Raw genomic sequence first — 24,297 nt, forward strand, 5'->3', positions numbered from 1 at the left:
TGCTCTTGGAATATGTAAGTGATATCATGCATCATTTTTGATAGGCTTGTTTTTCTATATGCTGAGAATTAATAGGAAGCCGTGATGCTAGAAATAGGAGAAAAGGTAAAAGGAATATTTAAAAGGTTTGATGTTTCAATAATGTGCACACAACATAAAGCTAAGGTAATTTGAGAAATGTGGTGTTTGACCTATGAAGGTGTTCTAGCTTGCTGTTGAAATCAGGTGAACTAGCCAAACCAGTAAATCAACTGTGCAGAAAACACTATTTTGAAAAGTCCTCGTTCAACACATACTTCATAAATCAAATATGTTAACTAGCACAGAACTCTAAAGTTTTTAAATTAAATTGATGCTAGAGTCGTGACAATAGAAAACTTACCTGCTACTGAAATGTCTACTTGTTAAACTTGCCCTTCCCACTATTTCTGGAGAACAAGAATGTTCATCTTAAAAAAATAATAATAATAAAATTCTACTTGTTCTAAAGTATAACAATCTGAAGAGAACTTATTTAATGTTTATTGTATGTGACACGTTAAAAATATGTAAGTCTTGAGGTTGTCCTGACAGTGAATTCTGAAATGAACAAGTTAATCCACTGTAATGATTGTGCATGTATTGCCATAAAAAGATACTTCTCAGTTTTAACAATACCACATACCATACAAATAGTGTAATTGTGTTTGCTTCAGTATGTTTCAGAGGCAACCTCAGGTTGGATATACTGCAAAGTCAGTCTCAGTAAACTAAGATACTGTGTGATCTAAGATAGACTACCATTTTTTTGAGTGCTTTACATCTATGAAGTAATGGTTTCACTGCCTTGTATAGCCCAGTAGAAAGGAGGTATATTTGCTGTAGTTGCAGGCTGGCTGTGACCGTGTTGCACTGTTCAAGTAAGTGCAGTGGAGTTTGGCTTATTGTAGACTTTCACGCAAGTTGACAGAGGCCTTTCTGAAAAAATGACTCAGAATTTAATTCTGACACTTAAGACTTCTGCGGAAATAAAAACTGGGAGTTTGTAGTTGATATATTAAATAAGGGGTATGTAGCGAGGTACAGAATCTGGCTGCTAGTGTTCCTTTCTGACACAGTACGCCTTCTAGATCAAAAGTAGCAGTGGTGCAAAGTCAAGGTTTTCATGTTTCTTAAATAGAAACACTGTTTTAAAAGAGAAACATGATAGCTTAATTTTGTGGATATTTTCTGCGTGGTTTTTTTTTACATTTCTTCGTTTTCTTCATAATTCCAATCTGTGAGTCTAGAGAGTGGAATTGCACTTTTAATGTGTTAGTTCCAAATGTGTTTCTGAATTAGGGATTCTAACCAGAACAGTCTTAGTATGCTTGCTGGTGTTTACTTTTTAAGGTGCTAGTGTGGCTGACCTAATTGGATAGTAAACTCCAGCTTTTCAGCCTTTTCTGAGTCCTCATCAGACTTTAATTTTTCAATCAGCGTTTAGTTTTGCTTCTCACTGACTTCTTTAAAAAACAATGATAACCTTTGGAGTCTGAAAAATTTCCCTGTAAAAAGCATTGGCTTGAATTAAAGGAACTTTGGGTAGTTGTGCTACTCTTTTGAAACCTGAAGGCTGAACAGTATTTGTAGCTGTATTAGTCTTTTTGTTGTATTACTCTTTTTCACTTAGAAATAATCAAGAAGTGTATTACTTCTAGTTGTTTGGTATCATGAAATAACTTTTTCTAATTATAGAGGATAAACTAAATATCTTTAAATACAGGAATAAACATGATGCTATGGTCTTCATGCATATATATACTTCGTTAGGCATCTCTGTAGTACACTGTGGACTTCTATGGAAGTCATTTAACTACTTTAACGATGAAAGTTAATAACCTAAAGTAGTATAGTTTTTTTTTTTTTCTAATAGCCACAAATCCCTAAGATGAAAATTACCTGAGCAGGTACCCAGTATGTTGATTATATTAATAAACTGGATTGTATTGTATGAAGTGATTAAGCCTCCATGTGGAGGATTAATTGTACTCTAATTCATATTCATACATTATTGCACTAAAGAAAGTTCTGATTTGGTCTAGAAAAGTTTTCTGGGCACGTTGGGTATTTCTATAATTCCTGTACATTGTGAAAACTGCATTGCTGGTTTTGTCTCATAAATTGTAGAATAAATTGTAGAGAAAAATCTCTTTAAAAATGGAGTGGACAGTGGAACTGTAAGGAGTAAAGTACTGCATGAGTGTTATGCATATGGCACAAAAAGGTGCAGGTTTACATGATGTACTGCATGTGAAATATTTTTATTCCATCAATGAGTTGTAACAGTTGTTGGATAAAAATACCTACGAAGATCTAGGATTTAAGATAATTAGAATTATTTCCTCTTTAATATTTGCTACAGTATACAGCAATTTATATGGAATCTCATGTAGGAGGCTATTTCCTGTGGAACCATTGGGTGGTTGAGAGGGATAATGCAGCAATATACATATGTGCAAGCCCTGATATGTTTTAGAAGATGTGTGTGGATGTTGCTCTCATGTGTATAGATGATATGGAAATCTCAGTCTTTTGGTAACTATTCATACATAAAGATTTTTTTGATAAGCAAAGTCTCCATCTTCTAGTGCTACCTATCTCATAGCTGCTACTAATTACTTGTATGCTTTCACTAATTGATTGTGTAGGTAGGGCTTATGAAATACATGCAGTTGTATTGATCTGGCTTGCTGTTTTGCAACTTCTGACAGTTGTATAGCCTTTAAAACTTCCAAGCCTTACTGTAGCTTCTGTATCTCCCAACAATTCCTCCACTGCCGCTGATTTCTGGTCTTTCAGCATGAGCAACTGCGCTTCTTGTATTGCTTATCCTGCATCCTGTGAGTTATGACGATGACATGGAGATGTCATTTTCTTCCATGACCACCTGACTTGATGAACACCGTTACTGTAATTCAAGTTTTAGCATTAAATTACAAGTTAATTAGCCTGCTAGTTAAGTGTATGTTGAAGTGAACAGCAGGACTATGGCTTCAACGCTTCCCTTTGTTTCTTCTTTAAGAGCATTATGAAAGACTGAGATTTTTAGATTCAGCCTATGGATAACTGGAAAAAAAGCATCTTGCTTGTGAAGCAAACTTTCCAGCAGCTCTGTAATGGATCTCTCGTGGCTGATACATGTGACTGTGTTGCTCATAAACTGACCATGCCTGAATGCACTGATGATAAAATAAATGAGTGGATTATTTTTTCACAATAGGCTATTATGACTGACAGTGATTAAATTATGAGAGATTGCAGAACACATTCTTTGAGTGGCTAGAAAGAAAGTTGTCTGTTCAAAGCTGCAGAGAGAGTGCATTAAGTTTTTGTGCTCCTATTCTAAAAGAGTCAAAGGAGATGTTGAGCAATAGTGACAGCAGTGATGTTGACAAGAGTGCAACTCTCCGTTTTTGTGGGAGTTGTCTGAACTGTTAGCTGTTAGGACTGAAATAGGTTCCTGGGTCATCAAGTATTAAAGCACATCAACTCTTTCAAGACCTTTGTAAGTGCCACTATAAGGCAGGCTTAAATTATGTTTTCCCTCTTGGTATTCTTCTTGGAAAGTGGCTTCAAAATCTCATTCATTTGTTGTATGGGAAAACATATTTCTGGATTGACTGTATTAAATACAAGTTTATACCCATTCATTTATGCATCAGAATTTTTCAATTAAGCCTTTTACAATATCTTTCTGCTGTTAGTTTTCTACTGTGTTACTGTATAGTTTCAGGGGGTGTGTGGGAGGGAAGATTCTTCCATTGGTACAAGAATCTGAGCTGTTTCTAGTACTAAATATTTTTTTGTACAAATAGTGCTTGTATTTAAGTTAAAATAAAAAATATTTTATGGAGTGCTTCTTTCCAATGGCTGTCTACATTGTTTTTAAGTGTTTTTGCAGTATTCTTCTGCTGCTGGTGATGTAGCTAGGTGATTTGGTTGAAATACCAAAACTACTACAACTTAAGCTACATTTTGTATTTGAGTCTTCCATCCTTTCTTTCATAATCATGGTTAACTTCTGAAATAGTTTGGGTTATCTTCAGAGGGGCACCAGTTGTTATGAGACATTGGAGGAAAGCAGCTTATAAGAATGTACATTTTTTTTATAGGGATACATGATTTTAAAGTTTAAGAAATACTTGATTTAAACTTATTTTCATCAGTAGTGTGATTTTTTAAAAATATGGTTTGAGCAACAAAGGTCAAGAATTTGGTACTGTTAGTTACCAATTAGTACTGTTAATTTTGTAATAAGTTAACTTGCTGATGTACTTGTCTTGAGTTATGCTGTGAATTAGTGTCTTTATAGAGTTTGGTAAGTATTTGTTATTAAGCATTGACATAAATATTGGATATTTGGTCACAAAACCTAAATTCAGAAGACTGATAGCTCAAAGTGCATCTGTACTAGTAAGCGAATCCTCTGTCAACCTTCTACCTGTACTGGCAGAATCTGTAATACTACATCTTCTTACCCTTCATAATACGGTGACCTTCTGTTAGAGTAGTAGTGTCAAGCAGGAGGGAACCAATGGACTTGTCTAATGAATGTGCAAGAGACTAGGGAGTAGAAGGGAAAATAATTTGCTGCTTTCTTTACTGTAAATGACTGTGTTTTAAAATACCATTAGTGTTTTCAGTATTGATATTGTAGAAGTATGCTGAGAAGTGGAGAGAAGTATGACAATTAATTTCAAAGCTGTTAAATAATAGCTTTGAAGGTTTCTGACTTGTTTTTTTTTTTTTTGTAATCAAAAACCAGTTAAATCATCTTGACTTAATCTCTCATTGGTTAATATGCAAGTACATTAACAGGTGGTGTGGTGTTGCCAATTTGTGAGGTGAAACACTGTCCTTATCCTGGTAAGAAGTTGGGCCTATCTTTCTCAAATTATGAAGCCTGTCGCTGTTTTGTAGCAAGGATGGTTACTTTTTAAAATCAGTTTTGAGGATAGTAATCCATTTTCTATGTGTTTCTAATCAAACCATATCTTTCCAAAACTTTTACCTCGGTGATGTAGTTCTTAGGTTCTGTGCTGCACTTTGAAAACATATTTTAACTTCAGTCTTAGTAGTATGAGGCATAATTCCAAATGAAGGATTGTCATTGAACGTCATTAAGTGAAATAAGAGTCCAAAATTAATTACAGAATAACTTCAATGTGTGAATAATTGATAACTGCAAAAGGAATACTAAAAGTTATACTGACATTGTTGCATCCTGCTGAAACCTACTGATGTTCACCAAGAAGGAATAAACTCTTATAAAATGCTTACATGCAGGCATTTGTACACATTTGATTGGGGCATTACTTCCAACCCATTGAAATCAAGGGACAGACTTCTGTAATGGTCTTGACAAGCTGTAGTAATTTAAAAGTTTAGTCAGTACTGAGGAATAATGCACTTTCACAGATTATACTGGCTTTCAATGATTGATGTGGTCAATGAATGCTGGCTAGAAGGCTATTAGTTCAAAAATGAGGTAACTAACATACTGTAATACCTATTTTTACTGTGACAATTACTGTATTTCTTAAATTAGTTCTAGTTGTACTTTATTTTTTAAGTTGTCATCTAACCTTGAAGTCTTTGTTGCTTTGCCATGTATTGAACTTCATGGGTTTTGGTTTTCCTTTTTGGGACAGGGGAACAAAAACCAACAAACTTTTAGTGTTGAAAGGTTAGACTGCAGTAGTTTGGAAGGGCTTTCCAGATACCTTACATGACAACTTTCCATTTTTCCTTTGGATAGTTCCTTTACAGAAGGAGTCCCTTGGATAGGGACTTTACAGGAGAGAATAACATAAAACTAGTTGTCGATCACTTGAGGTTCTGTCAAAAGATTTAAGTGATAGGCAATTTTAAGTGAAAAAAAATTTAAGTGATAGGCAATTTTGTAAAGAAACAACACTATTTTCTTTATAAACAGCTTAGGAACTTATATTAGCTACTTTCCCATCTTAATTTTTAAACATTAAGTGCTTGCCTTGGATCACTATCTACAAAGCGCTTGAAACTAGAGGAAGAAAAACTTGCTCCAGCGCAGCTTCTTAAGGTTTGTTTGCATTCCTCTTCTTCTTGCTGAGTTTCCTGAAGGGATTAAATGTTAAGATATAGAAATATGGCAGCTTCCAAGTGACTTCAGTATTCTTTCTTTTTCCACAGTCCTGTAATACTAGGAATTAAGACAAATGGCATCTCTTCTGTTACAGGTTTTTCTTCTGATAATTGATTTTCATTCCTGCTGGGTTTATTTTCTTTTACTAAAGGATATGCTAAGGAAAGGATTAGTCAGAGCCAATTCTGAAGATAGTCTCATGGTCAAAACCGAGAGAAAGTATGTGATATTTCTACCACCTCTGCATGAGGTCTGCAAACAAAGCCAATACTGAGTTGAATAATGCAGAATGCATATATTTCCTGAAACTTCTGAAGTCAGAACTGGAAGTGTTCCTCCTCAAATAAACACAGTCCTTGATTTTCATGAAGGTGAGGACTCATCTTCATTGATGGGAAGGAGCAGATGCAGCTCTGTGTGTTTTGGTTTGTAGTCAGATTACTGTAGCCTGTGCAGCACAGAATACTGTTTAAAACCTGGCTCAGATTGAGCAGTCATAAAATGGATTGGTGACTTACACTATTCATCCTGCCTGTGGCAGCTTAAAGGAGGTCACTAACAATGTTGGCACAGTGTAGAATCCTTTTCTTTTAGATATGCCTTGCCTTGGATTTTTTGTCATGCACGTTCTTTCAGAAGTAATTGTTTTCCAGTTTCATTTCTTTTCACTGGGGGCTTGATCTGGAGGAGATTTACTATGAAAATGAACTCCTTTTTTTTTTTTTTGCCTGCCATCTCTTCAGTTGTAGAACTCAGAAGGCTTCTTGAATATTGATCTAGAACATAATCTATCCATATGTATTGGGGCTGCTAAGTCGCAGCCTGAACCACTGATTGAGCACCTGAAGGAAAGACCCAGTCAGCCCTGGGAGCACAGGTGAGGGCAGTTCACCAGTGCAAACAGAAGGGGTGAAGCCAGGATCAACCCCTCTTAGACCTCATTTAGGGGCTGACTGCCACTGAGGAAGGATCTCTTGTTGGAGATCCCTCCTTTTGGAGGTTTTTTCTTGTGAACCTGAGTCCTCAGAGGCAGGTGAGCATTCCTTGCCTTCTTTTTGTAAGATCTTCTGGTACTTCTGTTGCTTTTTTTTTTTTAAACTTGTAACAGCAGAAACAAAACCAGTGATGTTTTACTTGTTTTTTTTTGAGGCTAATGTATCAGTCTGATGCAGAAGAAGTGGTTGCATTTCTTAGTGTGTTCTAAATGTGTTCATCAGATCCTTTTTTGATGAGATTTTACTTATTTTCAAGGATGAAGTACAAGATGTTGTTCACAAATATATGTACTGCCAAAAAGTGATGATATAAATAAAATGTGACTGAAGCAGGGGATATTTTTCTCTGGTAAGGCTTTCCTGTATTGAGATTCTTAACAGAGGTCTAAGAAAGAGACATAATCCATTTTTTTTAGACATCTGACTGTAACTGTACATTCCACTTGAAATTATACAAGTAATGTGTTTGACTGAAAAAGAAGGTGCAAATATAGCAAAAAAAAATTTCAGCAGTCTTCAACCAGTTTTCAATTTTTTATTCCAGGAAGTTTAGTGGTTTTTTTTGCTCTTCTCAGAACTGTGTTTAGCTAATTGTAACACAATAATATGATAGAAAGTATAGCATTAATAGCAGGGTGGCAAAGCCTTTGACTTGCAGCAAATATGAGCAAGCCCAAATACAGCAGCCATGGATACAGAAACCAAGGAAGAAAACTTGCTTACCTTTAGAGGACCTCAGGTAGGTAGGGATCTCCAGCAAGATGCTCTTTGCCTCCACTGCCAACCCTTAAATGAGGTCTGGAAAAGGGTGGATCCTGGCTCCACCCCTTCTGGATGCTCATGCACCTGAGTTCCCCTGGGTTGGGCCCTGCCTTACCACCAGGTGCTCAGTCACTGATTCAAGCTGTGACTTAGCATTTCTGCTACACCAATGCATCAAAATACATGAAGTTATTTGCATAACTTGAGCTCGCCGTAGTTTGTTTCATTTTGAATACTATTGTTGTTTGAAACATAGCACAGGTATTTTTTTCCACCTTGAAGAATGTTTTGCTCATTCAAATGAGCAGAAACATCTACCAATAATGCTAAGTCTGTGATATGTTTTTAATCCTCATCTTCTAGCACAAATTTTCCTTTTGATTCCATGAGTGATTTGATTTCATCTTGCAAATTGCAATATCTTTTTTGCATTTTACCCTGACTTATCATTCTCCCTTCAGGAAAGTAGATGACAACCAAATAGTCAGCGTGCATACTCCTGGAATTTAGGGTGATTCAATCCCTTGGACTTGATGGAATTTGCAGCTTTGACAATTGAAATAATGTTATTTGGTTCTAAAGCTTGATGTGCAATGCAGTGATATTTCATCAAATGTGAATTGCTGGCAACAATTGCATTATTTTCTATTAATTTTATAAGTACCTCTTATTTAACAACCATCTCCAGGGCATCATCAGTAGCCTCTGTCAACATATCTGGTACAGCTAAAGAAATTCTCTCTAATGCAATTTTTATGACTTCATTAAAGGTCTTGGTACCATTAAAAGAGAACTGAAACAAATAAGCCATTTCTTCAGTGACATTATATTTGTTTTCAATATAGCTAATAAAAATGGTAACTTAAATCATATCTGTATCATCAGTACTTTCATCTGTTGACAATGCATAATATTTGAAATTAGCAGATTTGAAATTTGCTCTCCAAATATTATTTCATAGATTTGTTTCTTCATTTCGCCAGGTGAGATGCTGATTTATTTTTTTAGAAGAATGTTATTTATCTGGACAAATTATCTGTCTTGCTTTCCACATGTTGCTTAATAAGCTCACCGTAAGTGATAATAATAATGAGGCCATATTAAAGTATTGCCTTTTTAAGAAGCACTAGTTGCATGTGATTTTAGGCTTAAAACAACAAATTGTTCTATGCAAGCTGTGTCATGAGGGCACACAATCTTACGATTTTGCTTTTCCTAGTCCTTTGTGCATTTGCCCTTTCTCAATGAACTTTTTTCATGCTAAAACTTTTCCTAGACAATATTTGTGTGAGTATAAAGTTACAGTTGCAGTATCTGTTTGTGCCCATTCTCTCTAGAAGTTGCAGCATGTGTATTTGGGGATGCTGTGTTCTGTCCAGTAATCTCTGTACAGTGTAACCTCACACACATCAGGATCTGTGTCTTTCCCACCCTGCCCCCATTTCTGGCCTCACTGTAGTTTTTTGGCTATTACACAAATCATGACCTTTTTTCCTGTTTTGTCTTCAGTGTCTGTTTCCTGTTTTCTTTCCCTCTCCCACCCCATTTTTTATTCCTGACTTTATCTCCAGTGTTGTCTCTTTCTTTCAGTATTTTTTCTTAATTATTTCTTTTTTTTAAATTAAAAAGAGAACAATAACAGCATTCCTCTACTGTATTTCTGTATCCAAGCTTTTTGCTTGTGTTCAGTGTTAATTTGTGCTATCATTCATTCTGCTTCCCAAAAGTCAAATCTGTTGCGAGTGTGCATTTTCTATCTTAACCGATAAGGATGTGTGTGCTTTAAGTGCTAAAAGCTTACATTTGTTAATGGCCATATGCCTTAATAGACTTTTGAGGCTAGTTTATGTCAGGTTCATCTGGACCTGAGCTTCAGTTCTTAATCTTGGACATCTCATTTCAGGATCCACTACTCAAGTGAACTGAGCTGTATTGCTGTTAACTATTGTTTGTTTTTTTTCTTCATTTGTTGCTTTGTACTTACATTTTGTAGAAGTGAAGGGTAGATTAGAAAGGATGGAGCCCCCAGCACAAGGAGGACATGGAATTGTTAGAGCAGGTCCAGAGAAGGGCCATTAAGATAACCAGAGGGCTGGAACACCTCCTCTTTGAGGACAGGCTGACAGTTGGGGATCTTTAGCCTGTAGAAGAGAAGGCCCTGAGGAGACCTTATAGCAGCCTTCCAGTACCTGAAGGGAGCCTGCAGGAAAGCAGAGGAGGGGGCCTTTTTATAAGGGCAGGTAGTGACAAAAGAAGGGGAGATGCTTTTAAACCAATTGAAGGTAGATATAGATTATCAGAAAGAAATTCTTTATTGTAACGGTGGTGAGACACTGGAACAGGCTGCCCAGTGAGGTTGTGGATGCCCTCTCCCTAGAAGCATTCAAAGCCTGTCTGGATGGGGCTTTGAGCAACCTGATCTATAAGGGATGTCCCTGCCAATAGCAGGGGAGTTGGAACTAGATGATCTTAAAGGTCCTTTCCAACCCAAACCATTCTGTGATTCTAGAACAGGGTAGATCCATGACTGTGAGCTTAAATCCAAGATTAAATGCAAGATGTGCAGAAGAGCAGCATACTGGAAGTTTGAAGAAAAAGAAACAGCTTTGAAACATGCATTCTGTCGATGCCTGAACTGTTGAGCCAAAAAGGAGCAAGTGACCTGAGTCTGTGTGGACCGGGAGCTTCATTCAACTGTATCTGTCTTCTGGTACCTCAGAATGTTTTGCTATATGCTTCTGTAATGAAACTGTTACATAACTTGCTGTAAAACTGTTTTTGTGTATGCTTACAATTGTTTCCAAGCTTTCGAAGTTATCTTGGTGTGTAGGATTGCTGTTAACAACGCACAATCTGCAAACTTTATGCAATGAGTCTACTCTAGTAAACTGTACTTTGTGGTGTATTTTTATGTGACTCGCAATTACATTTTCATAAGCTTTTTTTCCTTGTCTGCAGGACAGTCCTGAATATTCTCCTGTACTTATTTCTTGATGTTTGCAAATTGCTTCTTAAATCTATATCTTTATCTAATTTTCAAAAAATAAAAATTAAAAAAAAAAATGCTGAAATAGTTGCTCCTTTGGGGATTTCCTGCATATCCTGGTGTCTGTTTTATATTACAATCCTTCATGCTGGGAATGTCCTTCCAGAAAGTACAAAATGACTAAAGCATTTAGATGACTAACAAATGCATTGAGTGCTGAAATACAGCCTCAAACGTGGCTCTATTTCAGTAATTTTTTTTTAATTTTTTGTTATTGTTTGTTGTTAGCCTTATTTATGACCTCTAGAGCATCATTTTAGTTTCTTTAGCTGAGTGATGCTGTAGTGGTCAAAATACTACTAGAGGGGAAGCCATTGCCATAAGAAGTGGAAAGCTTTTATAAAACTGCTGATATTTTTGCTTTTTTCAGAAGAGCCTATGGGACTGAAGTTTTGGCTGCTAATTTTGTTTGCTCAGCTAAGAGGCATCTTTCTCTCTTTTACTGTTTTCTGTTGCTTTGGGGTTGGAAGTGTTATGCTCCCAAAGGAGCATTAGATGCATGCTTTCTTGAAAAGCAGTACTATATGCTATTTGTTATATACTGCAGTAAATACAAGTATGTAGGTGAAAGTTTGCTATGTCCTGCTTTATGTGTATTGCTTTATATGTGTTGTAAGTATTCAGGGAAGAACAACATAGCACAGAGTAGTTCTGCTCTTCCTAGAGAATGTTTGTGTTCCAGCAGTATGTGAAAGATGCAGTGGGTTTGTACTGGCTGCAAAGTAAAAATGCCATCGCAGCGCATCTCAGGTGGTTTGTGAAATTTGAGGAATATAGGATAGCTGGGAGAGGTTTGGGAATAGTATCTTAGTCATTGCAGCAGCAGTTAAACTACTATTTATAGTAAAGCAGAACTGGACAGCAGATATGTTTTATTTCTGTCAAGATCTCTGAATGTTCTTCAGAAGTTCACATAATGGCAGTATCATGCCAGCTGCAGTGTACCTGCAGAAATCTACAGTTATTTCATTGTGAAGCTTGCATTGAGATTACTTAAGGTTAATTATCAGGGATGCTGAGTATTAGATAAGTACTTGAAAATGTCTTCATTGTTGGTAGGAAGTGGTGCTAGTATTAGTTTTTGTATTTCAGTTTGCATGAAGCAATTCTCTCTTGTCCTGTCACCAGTTATGTGAGTGACATGTAAAAAAACCCCGGCTCACTACAACCTCCCTTCAGGCAGTTACAGAAAGCAATAAGGTCTCCCCTGAGCCTCCTCTTCTCCAGACTGAACAATCACAGCTCCCTCAGCCATTCCTCATAAGTCTTGTGCTCCGGACCCCTCAGCAGCTTCATTGCCCTCTTCTGGGCACCCTCCGGAGCCTTAATGTCTTTTTTGCAGTGAGCCGTCTGAAGTTGAACGCAGTTCTTGAGATGCGGCCTCGCCAGAGCTGAGTACAAGGGGACAATAATTTCCCTGCTTCTGCTGGTAACACTATTTCTCATAGGTGCCAGAATGCTATTGGTGTTTTTTGTCCACCTGGGCGCACTGTTGGCTTGTGTTCACCTGACCATCAGCCAGTACTCCCAGGTGTATTTCCTCTACACAGTCTTCCAGCCCCTCTGCCCCAAGCCTTCAGTGTTGCCTGGGATTGTTGTAGCTGAAGTGCAGGACCCAGCACTTGGACTTGTTGAACTCCATCCCATTGGCTTCAGCCCAATGATCTAGGCTGCCCAGATCCCTCTTGAGAGGCTTGCTACCCCCAGGCAGATTGACACTTCCAGCCAATAAGCAGTGTTGGTCTGTTGAACTTCATTCTTACATGTGGGAGAGCATACTGTGTTAATGCATTCTACTACTGCATTAACACAGGTTAAAGTTTCTACTGCTGCTATTAAACTGCATTAGCTGATAACATTAATGTTGTCTCAGAGGCATCTATATCTGTGTCATATTCAGTTTTGACAAACTGATGAAATAAGGTTAATGGCTATATCTGCTCATGAAAGTAACTAGCAAATGTGTTCTGCTTGTAAGGTATATCTCTAGTGTTATACCAAAAAGCACAGATTAGTCACTTGTCATTTCTTTTTCCTGAGTTTGAGTACTAGTATTGTGGCTGTTTCCATTTTTATTTATGATCTTGTACATTTCCTAAACGTGTGAAATGGTAATAATTCACCCTATGACTTCCACTGAAGAGGAAATAGGTAATTGTCAAAATAATCATGTGTGTCTGGGATCCAGGACTGTTATTATGCTGAGGCCTCACAATTTGCTGGAGGAAACAAAGTTCTCAGGTATGAGTAAACTAGTGAACAGTTTTTTGAGTTGCACTCTGCTTTGATTAACTGAGTTATTGTGAAGCATATATCCTGTAAGCATAGTTGCAACAAGAGTAAAATTAATGTTTCAAGTATTAAAAAATAATCTGTTTTTAATCTTGCTGATGAATTAGATACATATTTGTGCTTTGGTGGATGTGTGCTACTATCAGAGAAACGAAGCCATTAGGTGGTGTGGATTGGGACTGTCGGGAGGGAGTGGAGACTGCAGAGAAAGCATTACTCGGAGTAAGCAATCTTACTGCTGTCTTCAGTCTCTAAAATTGTGCTTATCACAAGGACTTGCAACGTTAATTTCAAAGATAGGGAGAGATTTCTCTTAAACTGTTGTCCTTAGTTTATTGGACAGATAACTGGAAAACAGAGCTGTCTCTTGACCCATGAGTGTTTTCTGGCTGCTGGAATGAAAAGACTTGGAACTAAATCCTGTTTTTTCCACTGAGCGTGCCCTTCTCTAACAGTGTCAGGGCTTGGGTGGGGTCGTTCTTATTCCATAACTCTTTTCAGAAAGACTACTGGATTCTCCTCAGCTTGCAGCATGTTTTTCAGTGCTAGGGAACAGCACAATACTAGCTTGATAAGCAGATTATGTATGCACAGATGTATTATGGCGAAGAAATTTCTTGATTCAAATTGTGTTCTTCTCTTTGAAATTTCTAGCCTTGATATAGTGAACTATTTATAGATAGCAAATTCAGGAGTGAAGGGCTCATTACCTCTGGGTATGGAATGGATAGAATTGGGTTGGGTGAAAGATGCTGATTCATACGTTCATAGGTACATCAGGTTGGAAAAAACCTACAATTAGGTAAATTTAATAAAATTTAATTTTAAATTAAATTTAATCCCAAAAGCATTTAATTGTTGGCTTCAGAACTTGGCTTCTTGTAGCGCTCAAAAGGTATTTATGTTCTTGTTTGTTGAAAGCTTTTTACATTACGATGATCTTTGCATATTGTGTAGTTTGTGACAAATTATGCTAACTCCAGTGCTTTTCATTTAATTTGGGAAACAATGTTTTCTAAATACCTTCTGTTATATGCTTTTAGATTGCTACCTGGTGTCACTTGACCAATTTCAGCAAAACTGCTTGTGCCATAGTAATCTTTTCTTTCTGAGTTGTACCTCTTAATACTATAGGTTTTAAGGGATAATTCTTTTTAAGTTGTATGTGGATTACAATAGCTGAGTTATTCACCTAGAAAAAAATGAATTGATGGCCTGCAACAGGTGCATTATGAAATGATAGGAGCACTTAAGTGATTGGGAATGAATTTGGTACTTTTCTTATGCCACAAAGCTTGGTTCTACTGACTTGTTCATTTTGTCCCAACGTTAGTATATCCTGGTAGTATGGGTGTATGCTATATTTGAAAGGAGAACGTTGTATGCACGCAGTAGTCAGCTGTATGATGACGTGGATTTAAACATAAAGAGGAACAGAACACCTGTCACTTTGAATAGTGATTTCACCAAGAATTCTTAGCAATATAATTCCCTTTAACTTTGGGGCTGATAGCCACCATGTGTGTCTGCAGTTATTTGGAAAGTGGCTTTTGTAGACGTGATATCCTTTGGGAAGATGCTATTCTGTGCCTTTCCTGGTCTTGGAGATGCATATGCACATAGCCCCCACATGTGTGTACTTAAACATCCATGTGCTCATGTGTGCAGGTAAATAATTCTTAGCATCACAAAGTAGTAAGTCACTGTATATGCGTCTCTGAAGTGCTGTGTATTGAAAATAGTTCATTTAAGACTTATATGATTATATACCATTTCTTGTCACAACTTGTGAACCATGCTTGAAATTGGAGTATTGTTGCTGTATTCAGTTGGACCTGTGAATTGTTATACTGCTTTTTAGAGCTATTATGGCACCATCTGCTGACCGGTATAAAGACTGGCAATGAGGGTTCTCCTCACCTGGCTACTACACTGAAAATGAAATGACAGGATTTAATTAAGAGGCAGTTTGGACAGAATTGTAAGGATAAAGATTGATTTTCTTTTTTCCTTTTTTTTAGTTGGCTTATATTTGCAAGAAGTATTTTTATCAGGATATATCATTGCAAAGGTTAAATCATAATGTAGTTTTAGTTGTCTAGTCATCAGGACTATTACAGAAGGTTCTCCTGTAAACTACTAAGCTTTCAAAGAACTTTTTTTTTGTCTGTATGGTAGAGGGTTGTTCTTGTTATTCTGCCCATCAGTACTTTGTCTTTTTAGTTTACAAAGGAGTTTAGCCCCAGCTCTAGAGCTCTTGTCATGGCATAGGAAACTGTTTGACTCTGTCAGACTTCTTTGTATGGGACTGCTGCAGAGACAAACAATAAAACTGCAGCAGTCTCTCCCTTTAGTCTGTACCGTTAACCTTGGGTTTTGTACACAGAAAGAAGCAAACAGACAATGCTTATTGCTATCTTCTGTATGTGATGGTTGAGGTTTCAGTTCAATTGCAAAAAAAAAAAAAAAATTAATTGTTGGAAAGTAAGTGGATTTCATACATATAAACACTTTCATTGATTATTTATGCAAAACTCTGGAAAAAATCTTCCCATTCTCCATTTTTAATTTGTGTCATTGGCTTCTTCAGGAGTGTTCTTAAAAATGAAGTTAATCTGAGTTTTTAGATTCAGTAATCAAAGTATATTTGTTTGTATGTACAGTCTTCTGTGTGTATACAGAGAGATGCAGGTTCCAACAGGATAACCGTTCTGTTGCTGTTGTTTTGAGTTGTTTTACTACAGATGAGTGCTTTATTGAAAACTGCGTAGTGTAAATGTTCTACATTGATGTAACTAAGCAAATTTTAGGGATGTTTTTGCTTTCCTAAGGATCTTAAAATCAAACAACAAAATAGCACTCTGGTTCCTGATTATTTTCTTGTAGTTCAAAGAACTCTTCCAGCTTTTACAATTGTGTTAAACCATGACAACAGTGACCAACAAATGCGTTATCTTCTGAGATTTTCTTGTTCTTCAGACCTCAGTAATCTTCCACTTGATTAACTGGTGGTTAATGGTTTTAATCTAAGACAGGAGATTTAGGTTAGATATTAGAAGTTTTTCCGCTCAGAGGGTGGTGATGCACTGGAACAGGTTGCCCAGAGAGGTTGTGGGCGCACCATCCCTGGAGGCATTCAAGGCAAGGCTGGATGTGGCTCTGGGCAGCCTGCTCTAATGGTTGGAGACCCTGCCCAGGAAGGGGGATTGAAACTCAATGATCTTTGAGGTCCTTTTCAACCCAGGCCATCCTACGATTTGCTAGAGACTATGCTATAACTAGAGAGGGGAAAAGTACTTTGTACAATTGTGCTATTTAGCGAGAACTAATGCAAGTTCAAAATGCCTCTTTGGGGATGGGGGCATAGTAAAGATGCAGTTGCTGCTTAGAAGGGTAAATTTTAGAAGGGTTTATTTTTTTTATTATTTTTTTCAGATCTTACTTCTGAGGGAAATGCTGTCTGGCTTTTATTATCTGTTTTCTCCAGATACATTGTTAGCTATTAAGAAACAGGGCTGGATGTGATCTTGCAAGTTCTTCCCTCTCAGAACAGGGAGGGGATGAAGAAAAAGCCATTTCCAAGTAGCAGTTGCTTGCTCTGTTTGGTTTTTGCAAAGGTAACATCGGAGGCTTCACAAACTGCAGCATGAGGCTCCAGCTGCAGATCTTTAGAATTCTTGGAAAAACATTTTAGCTATTTTCTTAGAAGAAATTGTGGCTTTCTTAATCAGAAATGCACAAGAGAAGAAAAATAATAATCACCACTTCTACTAACAATGAAAACTTCAGTATGCCTTCTCTAAGCACAGTGCATGGTTCTATCATTTTTTCTTTTTTTCCAATCTCAGGAAAGTTACTTTGCTTTATATATTAGTCATTTTGATTTAGAAAATAATAAATTTGGAAAACTGATAATGTACAAGCTTATTATATTAAGATTGCTATCTGTCACAGGAACAGTTCAGAAATCTGTAAGATCTGAAGGTATAAGCAAAATGTAATTTGACTAGTAGCAACTTTGAAACTAGCATACTAATATGTAGTTTTAAATAGCAAATCCTTTGATCTCTACAGCTAGTCAAATGGAAATTTACCTTTCAGAGACCTGTTACCAGTTATGTAACAGGATACATAAATGGCATTAAAATTTTAATGCCATTTATAAACTGTTATGGTAAAACATGGCTATTTCCTTTACTTATTATGAAAAAATCTATGTAACTAATATTAATGCTTGAATTATATTCAGGTCTCTAATGTAGCAGTAGGTATACTAAATCTTTTGATTTTCCTGTTTGTGATTATTTTTGTTTTAGATAGTGAAGCTGATGAAAATAATGAATAAGGAAATACTCTTTCTGTGTAGTTAATCAAGCTTCTCAAGACCAGAAGTTTAATATGAAACTGCCTATAGATAGTTCAGATCTCCTTTGTCTATGCTTCTTAGTACAGTAACAATAAAGTTTGTTTCCTTTGACTAAATGTTGCCCATCTCTTCTGCCAAAAGGATTTCTCTCTGATATGTTTAGGCATCTATTGAGTTCTGTGTCTTTCAATAGGAGTGGTCTAAATTAAGACTTCATTTTTGACTACTTAAAAATGTTTGAATGTTCTTTAGGAGCCTGGAAGTACTGTCTACCTTCCTGTGATCTATGCTGGTTTTTAATTAGCTTCCACTGCAATTGTAATTGTCTCTTCATTAATAGCCTGCATTGATGGAAGTTTACTTTAATGCAGAGCTTCTAAGTTACAAATATGATTGTGACTAATTTGCTAATCCTCAGAAAATTGTTTGTGGAAGGTTGTGAACCAATACCACTGATTTCTAATAGGATCCAGTCATTTTGATAGTTTCTTGTTAGATCCTTTGAGGCTTATTTTTGTTGGTTTACTTCAATCAATTAGAGGAAAAAAATAATGTTACACCTTCAGAGTAGCAAAGCAGTGAAATCTAGTGCCACACAGCGGGAGATAGAACGTTGATTTTTTTGCTGAGTTTTTTGGAGAAATAAGTAATATTAAGATTAAAGATTATTGTCGTGTCCTGTTATAATACTTGGTTTTTAATTTCATCTCTTGTAGTTCAGTGCTACAAGTTACTGCAAATAAGTCAGTAAAAGTAGTGATGCTACATAATGCTCTTTTTATTGTTGCATTTTTATTTGTTTTTTAGTGTAAGCTGTAACAATGACAACTGAAGTTGGCGCAGAAACAGAAGTAAAGAATGATTCTGAGAAAGTGGAACCAGACAAAGCCAAGGGCAAACCTGAAGAAGCCTCAGAAACTCCAGGAAATGAAAAGTCCAGGAAAGCATCCTCTGAAGAAACTCAAGATTCTCGTGCCCCAGCACCAACTAGCCCTAGTAGCCCAAGTAGCCAGAAGAGGGAAAAAGATTCATCTGAAAGCAAGGGTATTTCTCGTTTCCTTCCTCCCTGGCTTAAGAAACAAAAATCCTATACCTTGGCAGAGCCCAAAGATGAGGCCAAGAAAAGAGCAACAGGGGAAGAACAAGTAGCTGAAGAAAGTGAAAGCCATCCATCAGAGGGGACGGCTCACACAAAGAGGGGCTTAGAAACAGTGGCTGAAAATAATGCTAAAGCAGATGATAAAGAAGAAAAGCACTCTGTTAGTAGTGCAGAAACACAGGTAAGTGTGAGAATGCTACTGAACATTTTGGAGCAGTTCTAAGGGAAGGGGGTCTACTTCATGTATATAATCCATGTGGGACTTTGACAGTAACTGCCTTTTTTCCCTGATTTGATACCAACATTGTGTAATTGAGTTGATATGAGTAAGCTCTGCAGCACAGTACTTATTTATTTGACTCAAGCTCTTCTAGCTGTAACTTTAGTGTAACCTCATCCTTTGGCATAGTCCAAAGGGATAGTGACTGACTGTTGCAGTAGAAATGAGAAGGGATAAGAGGAGAAACTTCTTAACCAGATTTGCCTCTGAAGCCTTTGTATTGCACAGTTAGCTCCTTAGTGACTTAATCCGTTAGTTATCTGAGTCCTTAGATGTCAGTCTTTTCTTATACTTAGAAATACCTATACGCATGGTGTGATGCTTACTGGTTTGCTCTAGGTGACTGGTAGTGAGTTTGAAGGCAAGCACCATATTCTGCACTGTTTCTGAGTCCTGGTGTGCACAAGTGGCACATCTGTTCTTAAATCTCAAGCCTCTCATTCTCTAGGGCCACAGTAGCGATTAAGGACACAAAGAATCTCTCATGCTGAAATGAGAGATGCTGGAAGAGCTGGAACTCTTCAAACTGGAAAGGAGAAGTGCCGGGGGGGGGGATCAGTGAATCTGAAGGGAGGAAATGAACAAGAAGGGGCAAGGTTCTTTGTGGTATGCAATGAAATGACAAGAGACAACAAGCACAAATTAGCTGTAGTGGTTGTCTGTCAATGAAGATACTGAAAACCCACCTGGAAAAAACCTGGACAGCGTTCTGTAGCTCACTCTGCTTGAGCAGGAGGATTGGACTACATCTCACAAGTTACTTTCCAACCTGGAGTTTAAAAAGAAACTTTTTCTGTTAGCTTAAAACACACACAAAAAAAGCCCAATGTCCAAAAAGGAAAAAAGACATCTGTGATTTCAGAGCAAGAACTGCTTTTGTTCATGTCTGGTCCCCATATGCAGGTTCTAGTTCTTCCAATGTATGTATAAATTTCATTAAAGCTTAATTTCTGAATTAGTGGCTTCTAAAAGAAGTGAACAGGATTAAAAAGAAGTCCTCATTCATTAGCTTGAATTGTTATTACAGAATTGTTTAACTGTATTTTACATAGCCTGCCAAAGAAGATGGTAAAGAAATGGAAGTAGAAAAGGTTGCAGAAGAAAAAGAAAAGGGAAAAAGGGAAACAAAAGAAGTGCAGACGGCTGAAAGTACTCACCAGAAGCCTCCTAAGAAAATTAAAACTGTGCAGTGTAAAGTGGTGCTCCTGGATGGCACAGAATACAGCTGTGATCTAGAGGTAAGGTATTAAGTCTTTTTATTAGGAGTTCTGTCTTTACAAAGAAAAAGGAAATGCTTTCATGTCATTCAGAGTTCAGCAAGTATATTTTTGTGTCTAATGAGCACATTACAAGGTTACATTCCCACTGCTATCATTAAGGCTTGGTTAACTTTTCCTTTTTGAACTTCATCTCTTATCTTTGTCCTTAAAAAAATGAATTACATGATATACTAGCAAAGAAGATAAAATGCAATTAACAAAGCAGTTTGAGCTGCACAGAGATCACCTCTGAGCAGTTGTTTTTGTGTTTTGCAAAAGATAAAGGTTTTCTACAATGTGGTATCATGTGTATTACTAAAGTTGTCTTGAGCTCATTAGTTTTAATTAAAATAATATCAGCTGGATATATTTTAAAAAAATTGCTTCAAAACAAAATTGTGTTAAAAGTTTAAAATACATGCTTTTTATTTTAAGTCATGTTCTAGTACCAGGTCTTCACAGCTGCATGGACCGTTTTCAGTTATATATCTCTGGCTTAGACATTGTTTATGTTTATCTGTTAAATCTGACTTGAGATCCCTGATAGAAAGAGTAAGCATACTGGAAAACAGCTTGGTTTTTATAGCTTCGACATCCTCTGAATATTCTCTTTCAGTCATATGTAGTGTCCGAACTTTAAGCCAAACAGAAGTTGTTTAATATTTTAGATCAAAGTTTAACTGTGAAACACAAAAAATTATATGAAAGGAAGAATAAAGTTGCATTCCAAATCTTCTGTCAGTGAGATAATTTGAAATGTATACTTTGGAATTTAACAGACTTTATATTTTTAGATATAAAAATGGATAACTATGACTAGGTTCAGAGGGTATGAATTCAAAAGATTATTTTTTTCCCCTCAGTGAATGACTAGATTGCAGATGCTTCATCTATTTATTTTCTTTTTGGTCTGTGTATCATTTTTACTGTCCTTCATTCTACACTGAATATCTAGAATTCCTCAAATCAGTCACTTTTTCTCTTTTGTTTCTTTCCACTGAGTACTCATTTTGGTCTGCAGTGCCAGAATCTGGTCAAATTTTCTTCATTCTATTACTGTTTTATTGTTGCCTTGCCTTAACTAGCTATAGATAGCTTGCATGTGTGCTTTGGTGGTTCTGTTTGATAACATGACAGTGCTCTTTACCTTTCTTTACTTTATATGGTAAAGGAAAGGATGCCATTGATACTCATGTTGATTATTATCATATGCTCATACTTGATTTTCTAAATATGCCAGCTTGTTTTTTTTAAATTCTGACCTTATTTTAGAGTTGAGCAGATGCTTTTTAGTTTCTCATAATTGTTGAAGTATCAGCAGTGACCATGTTTGAATCTCCAGATATGTATGCGTGATCTATAAGCAGCATTACATGCATTAAGAATTAACAGGAAAAAAGCTCCTATATATATGAGAAACAAAACTTGCACAGGGGGAATGACAAATTTTAATGGAAGAGTCTCTTGCTATCTGCTATCTTTATCTTCTCTGGAGCAAATTGTTGCGCTCATCTCCTGCTTCCTCCTTCAAGGTTACGTAAGGACAGTGGATAGAATGATTAGCAGAATAGTAAATGCACTCCTGATACTTCTAAAGGACAAATTCCTCAGTAGAATTTATAGTAACGTGTGCCTTCTGTACTAGTCAAAGTAGTTCTTCCCTAGAATCAAGTTCTTGAAGAATTTCCTTATGTTGTGGCTTAAAGAACATGTTTGCTGGCTTTAAAGTGTTAAACTTTCAGTGCAGGGCGTGTGTGTGTTCATTGTTTTCTTCCGAAAGGAGTGGAAGTTTGCTGCTGAGTTCATGCTCAAATTTCTTTATGGAAATCGCTGCTACCAAATTAGTCAGCAACCATTACAAACGTGTTCCCAGAGTTCAAACAATATTTTTACTCACAAAATTTCATCAGTAAGCCTGCACTTCATAAGTCATACTTCGTGACTAAGTCTGATGGAAGGTTTTTCAGCTTTTCTAGCTTGTTCCTTACTTTTTCACTTAGATTAGTGAAGAAGCGTTAGATTGTAGAATCATAGAATTGCTAAGGTTAGAAAAGACCTACAAGATCATCCAGTCCAACTATCCACCTATCACCAATAATTCTCACTAGGCCATGTCCCTCAATACAGTGTCTAAGCATTTCTTGAATACCTCCAGGTCATGATTCCACCACCACCCTGGGCAGCCAATTCCAGTGTCTGACCACTCTTCGGGAAAAGTAGTATTTCCTGAGTTATTTATTTCTGAGTATTTATTTGAGTCTGAACAAATCTTTGTGATAGTTGGGTGAGTGTTAGGCAAGGTGTTGCTGAGTTAATTTAGTTAACTTTCTTCAGAGGAGGTTTCAAAGTTGGTATTTGGCTTACTGTGGTGTATTATGCTCTGGAATGTCTTGCTGTCCATTTTCAGTTCCTCTACCTTGCTTTTGTTCTGGGTCTGTTTGCATGGTTGATCTCACTTGATGGATTCAGTAGTACTGTAGGCCTGATTTGTACTGCACTATCATCACTATGTAGTAGCTGCTAAGCAGACTTGTTGACCCTTTTCATACAGTAAAGAGAAATGTGGAACTTGCTTACTAGGTATTCACTGTCCATTGGCAGTAGTAAGTCAGTTACTATTCAGTTATCTAAACCAGCTCAAGTTAGATGGGAAAGCATCACTTGTATTGATAATGCAACATAAAACTCTGTTATTGTGCTTTAACATTAGGTATGAAAGTTCTTGTACGTGGACATGTGTTGTACCAGTGCAATTTAAAACAAAGCTCCTGGTAAGGATGCCAGATGGGAAATTCTTTCTTTGTAGAAAGCTTTATGTCCTCAAAGCTTATATTTGAAATTGCTTACGGAAAGAAAAAAGTTCACTTACAGTAAATCGGCATGTTTTTATTTATTTATTTATTTGCAGCTGCCTGATGTTTTACTACAGAATTATTTCTTCTTTTTTGGCTTGTTTTCACATGTCTGTCTTGTTGCCCAGGGCATGCCTGTCGTGAAAGTTGTTTGGTTTCTAACATGAAGTATCTCTCAAATATTTCTTTTTTGATGGTTGCTTTGTAAATTAATTTATCACCTTTGTTCTTTTGCCCTTAGAGCTTATTTCGTCTTGCTAGATCTTCTGACTGGTATCAACTTACCAATTCGACCTTAGCTGAATCCATAGTTCTTTTTATCAAGAACAAGCAGCTAGTTCAGCTTCTTTGATGATGCTTTCCTTCATTATTTTTTCTTCATCTATCTTCGTACTTTATTAGTTTGCTTTCATAGATGCAGATTGGAAGGACTTGGTTTGTTGCCTGTTTCTTTAGCATAGCTTCTAGAAATTCACTTGCCTGAACACCAGTGTATAAACAATGCTTACAGTACTCACTGTCCTCCAGGAAGATAAGCCTTGTACCAAATAAAATCTATTCCTCCAATCATTTTAATTTGATACTCTTACTGTGGTGTTTTGTGGTCTTTGATTTTACAAAAATTCAAAATTCCAGCATCAGCATCTCTGTCTGATCTGAGAAATTAAGAACTTGAAGCAGCATTAGTGTTCTTGTGTTAAAAACATGGATATCAGGCACTCCCCAAATATGTTTTGATTTTTTTGAATGTGGAACTAGGAAAATTTCATGAGGAAAAACCTAAGTAGAGGCATTAACCTCCATTGAAAGGTTATAAAGAAGTCCTTTAACTTTTAGTTTAAAATGGATAAAATTATGCCCACAGATTCCAGTTAACACAGTAGATTAGTTTTCTGTCCTGTGACTTGAAAGTAACAATATTCAGAGCTACTCTAGGAAACTTGGGAAATATATGAAGGTATTGTGTGGAAATAATACATTATTGAAAATGAGTTGTGTGTACATGGAGAACATGAGCAACTTGTTATGTTATTTTAACCTTAGAATTATCATAGCTCTTAAAGATAACAGCCATGTATCCTCAGATTGTTCATAGAAGAGTGTAAATGAGTGCAAAGGAGGGGAGAGGAAGAAGCTGTTGTTGGACTAGTTTGGAGGAGCGTGACTTAAAAGAACTTCCATAGGTAGTGAACTGCTAGTA

At 36.6% G+C, this 24,297-nt stretch overlaps 1 protein-coding gene across 9 annotated transcripts in view; it reads left to right on the plus strand.

Moving 5' to 3' along the window:
- EPB41L2 (erythrocyte membrane protein band 4.1 like 2) overlaps positions 1-24,297 on the plus strand; it is a 94,689-nt gene that overhangs the window by 24,348 nt on the left and 46,044 nt on the right. For 8 of the 9 annotated variants that reach the window (XM_065733999.1, XM_065733932.1, XM_065733950.1 and 5 more), the window contains exons 3-4: positions 18,414-18,886; positions 20,038-20,223. In XM_065733999.1, coding sequence (XP_065590071.1) covers positions 18,428-18,886; positions 20,038-20,223 — 645 coding nt within the window. In that variant the 5' untranslated portion in view covers positions 18,414-18,427. Of the gene's footprint in view, positions 1-14,069; positions 14,136-18,413; positions 18,887-20,037; positions 20,224-24,297 lie in introns of those variants that run through there. The other variant, XM_065733941.1, reaches the window with a different exon arrangement.

This window comes from Cyrtonyx montezumae, unplaced genomic scaffold (assembly GCF_038088225.1).
Source record: "Cyrtonyx montezumae isolate F1298 unplaced genomic scaffold, pur_monq_1.0 scaffold_0, whole genome shotgun sequence".
NCBI lineage: Eukaryota > Metazoa > Chordata > Aves > Galliformes > Odontophoridae > Cyrtonyx > Cyrtonyx montezumae.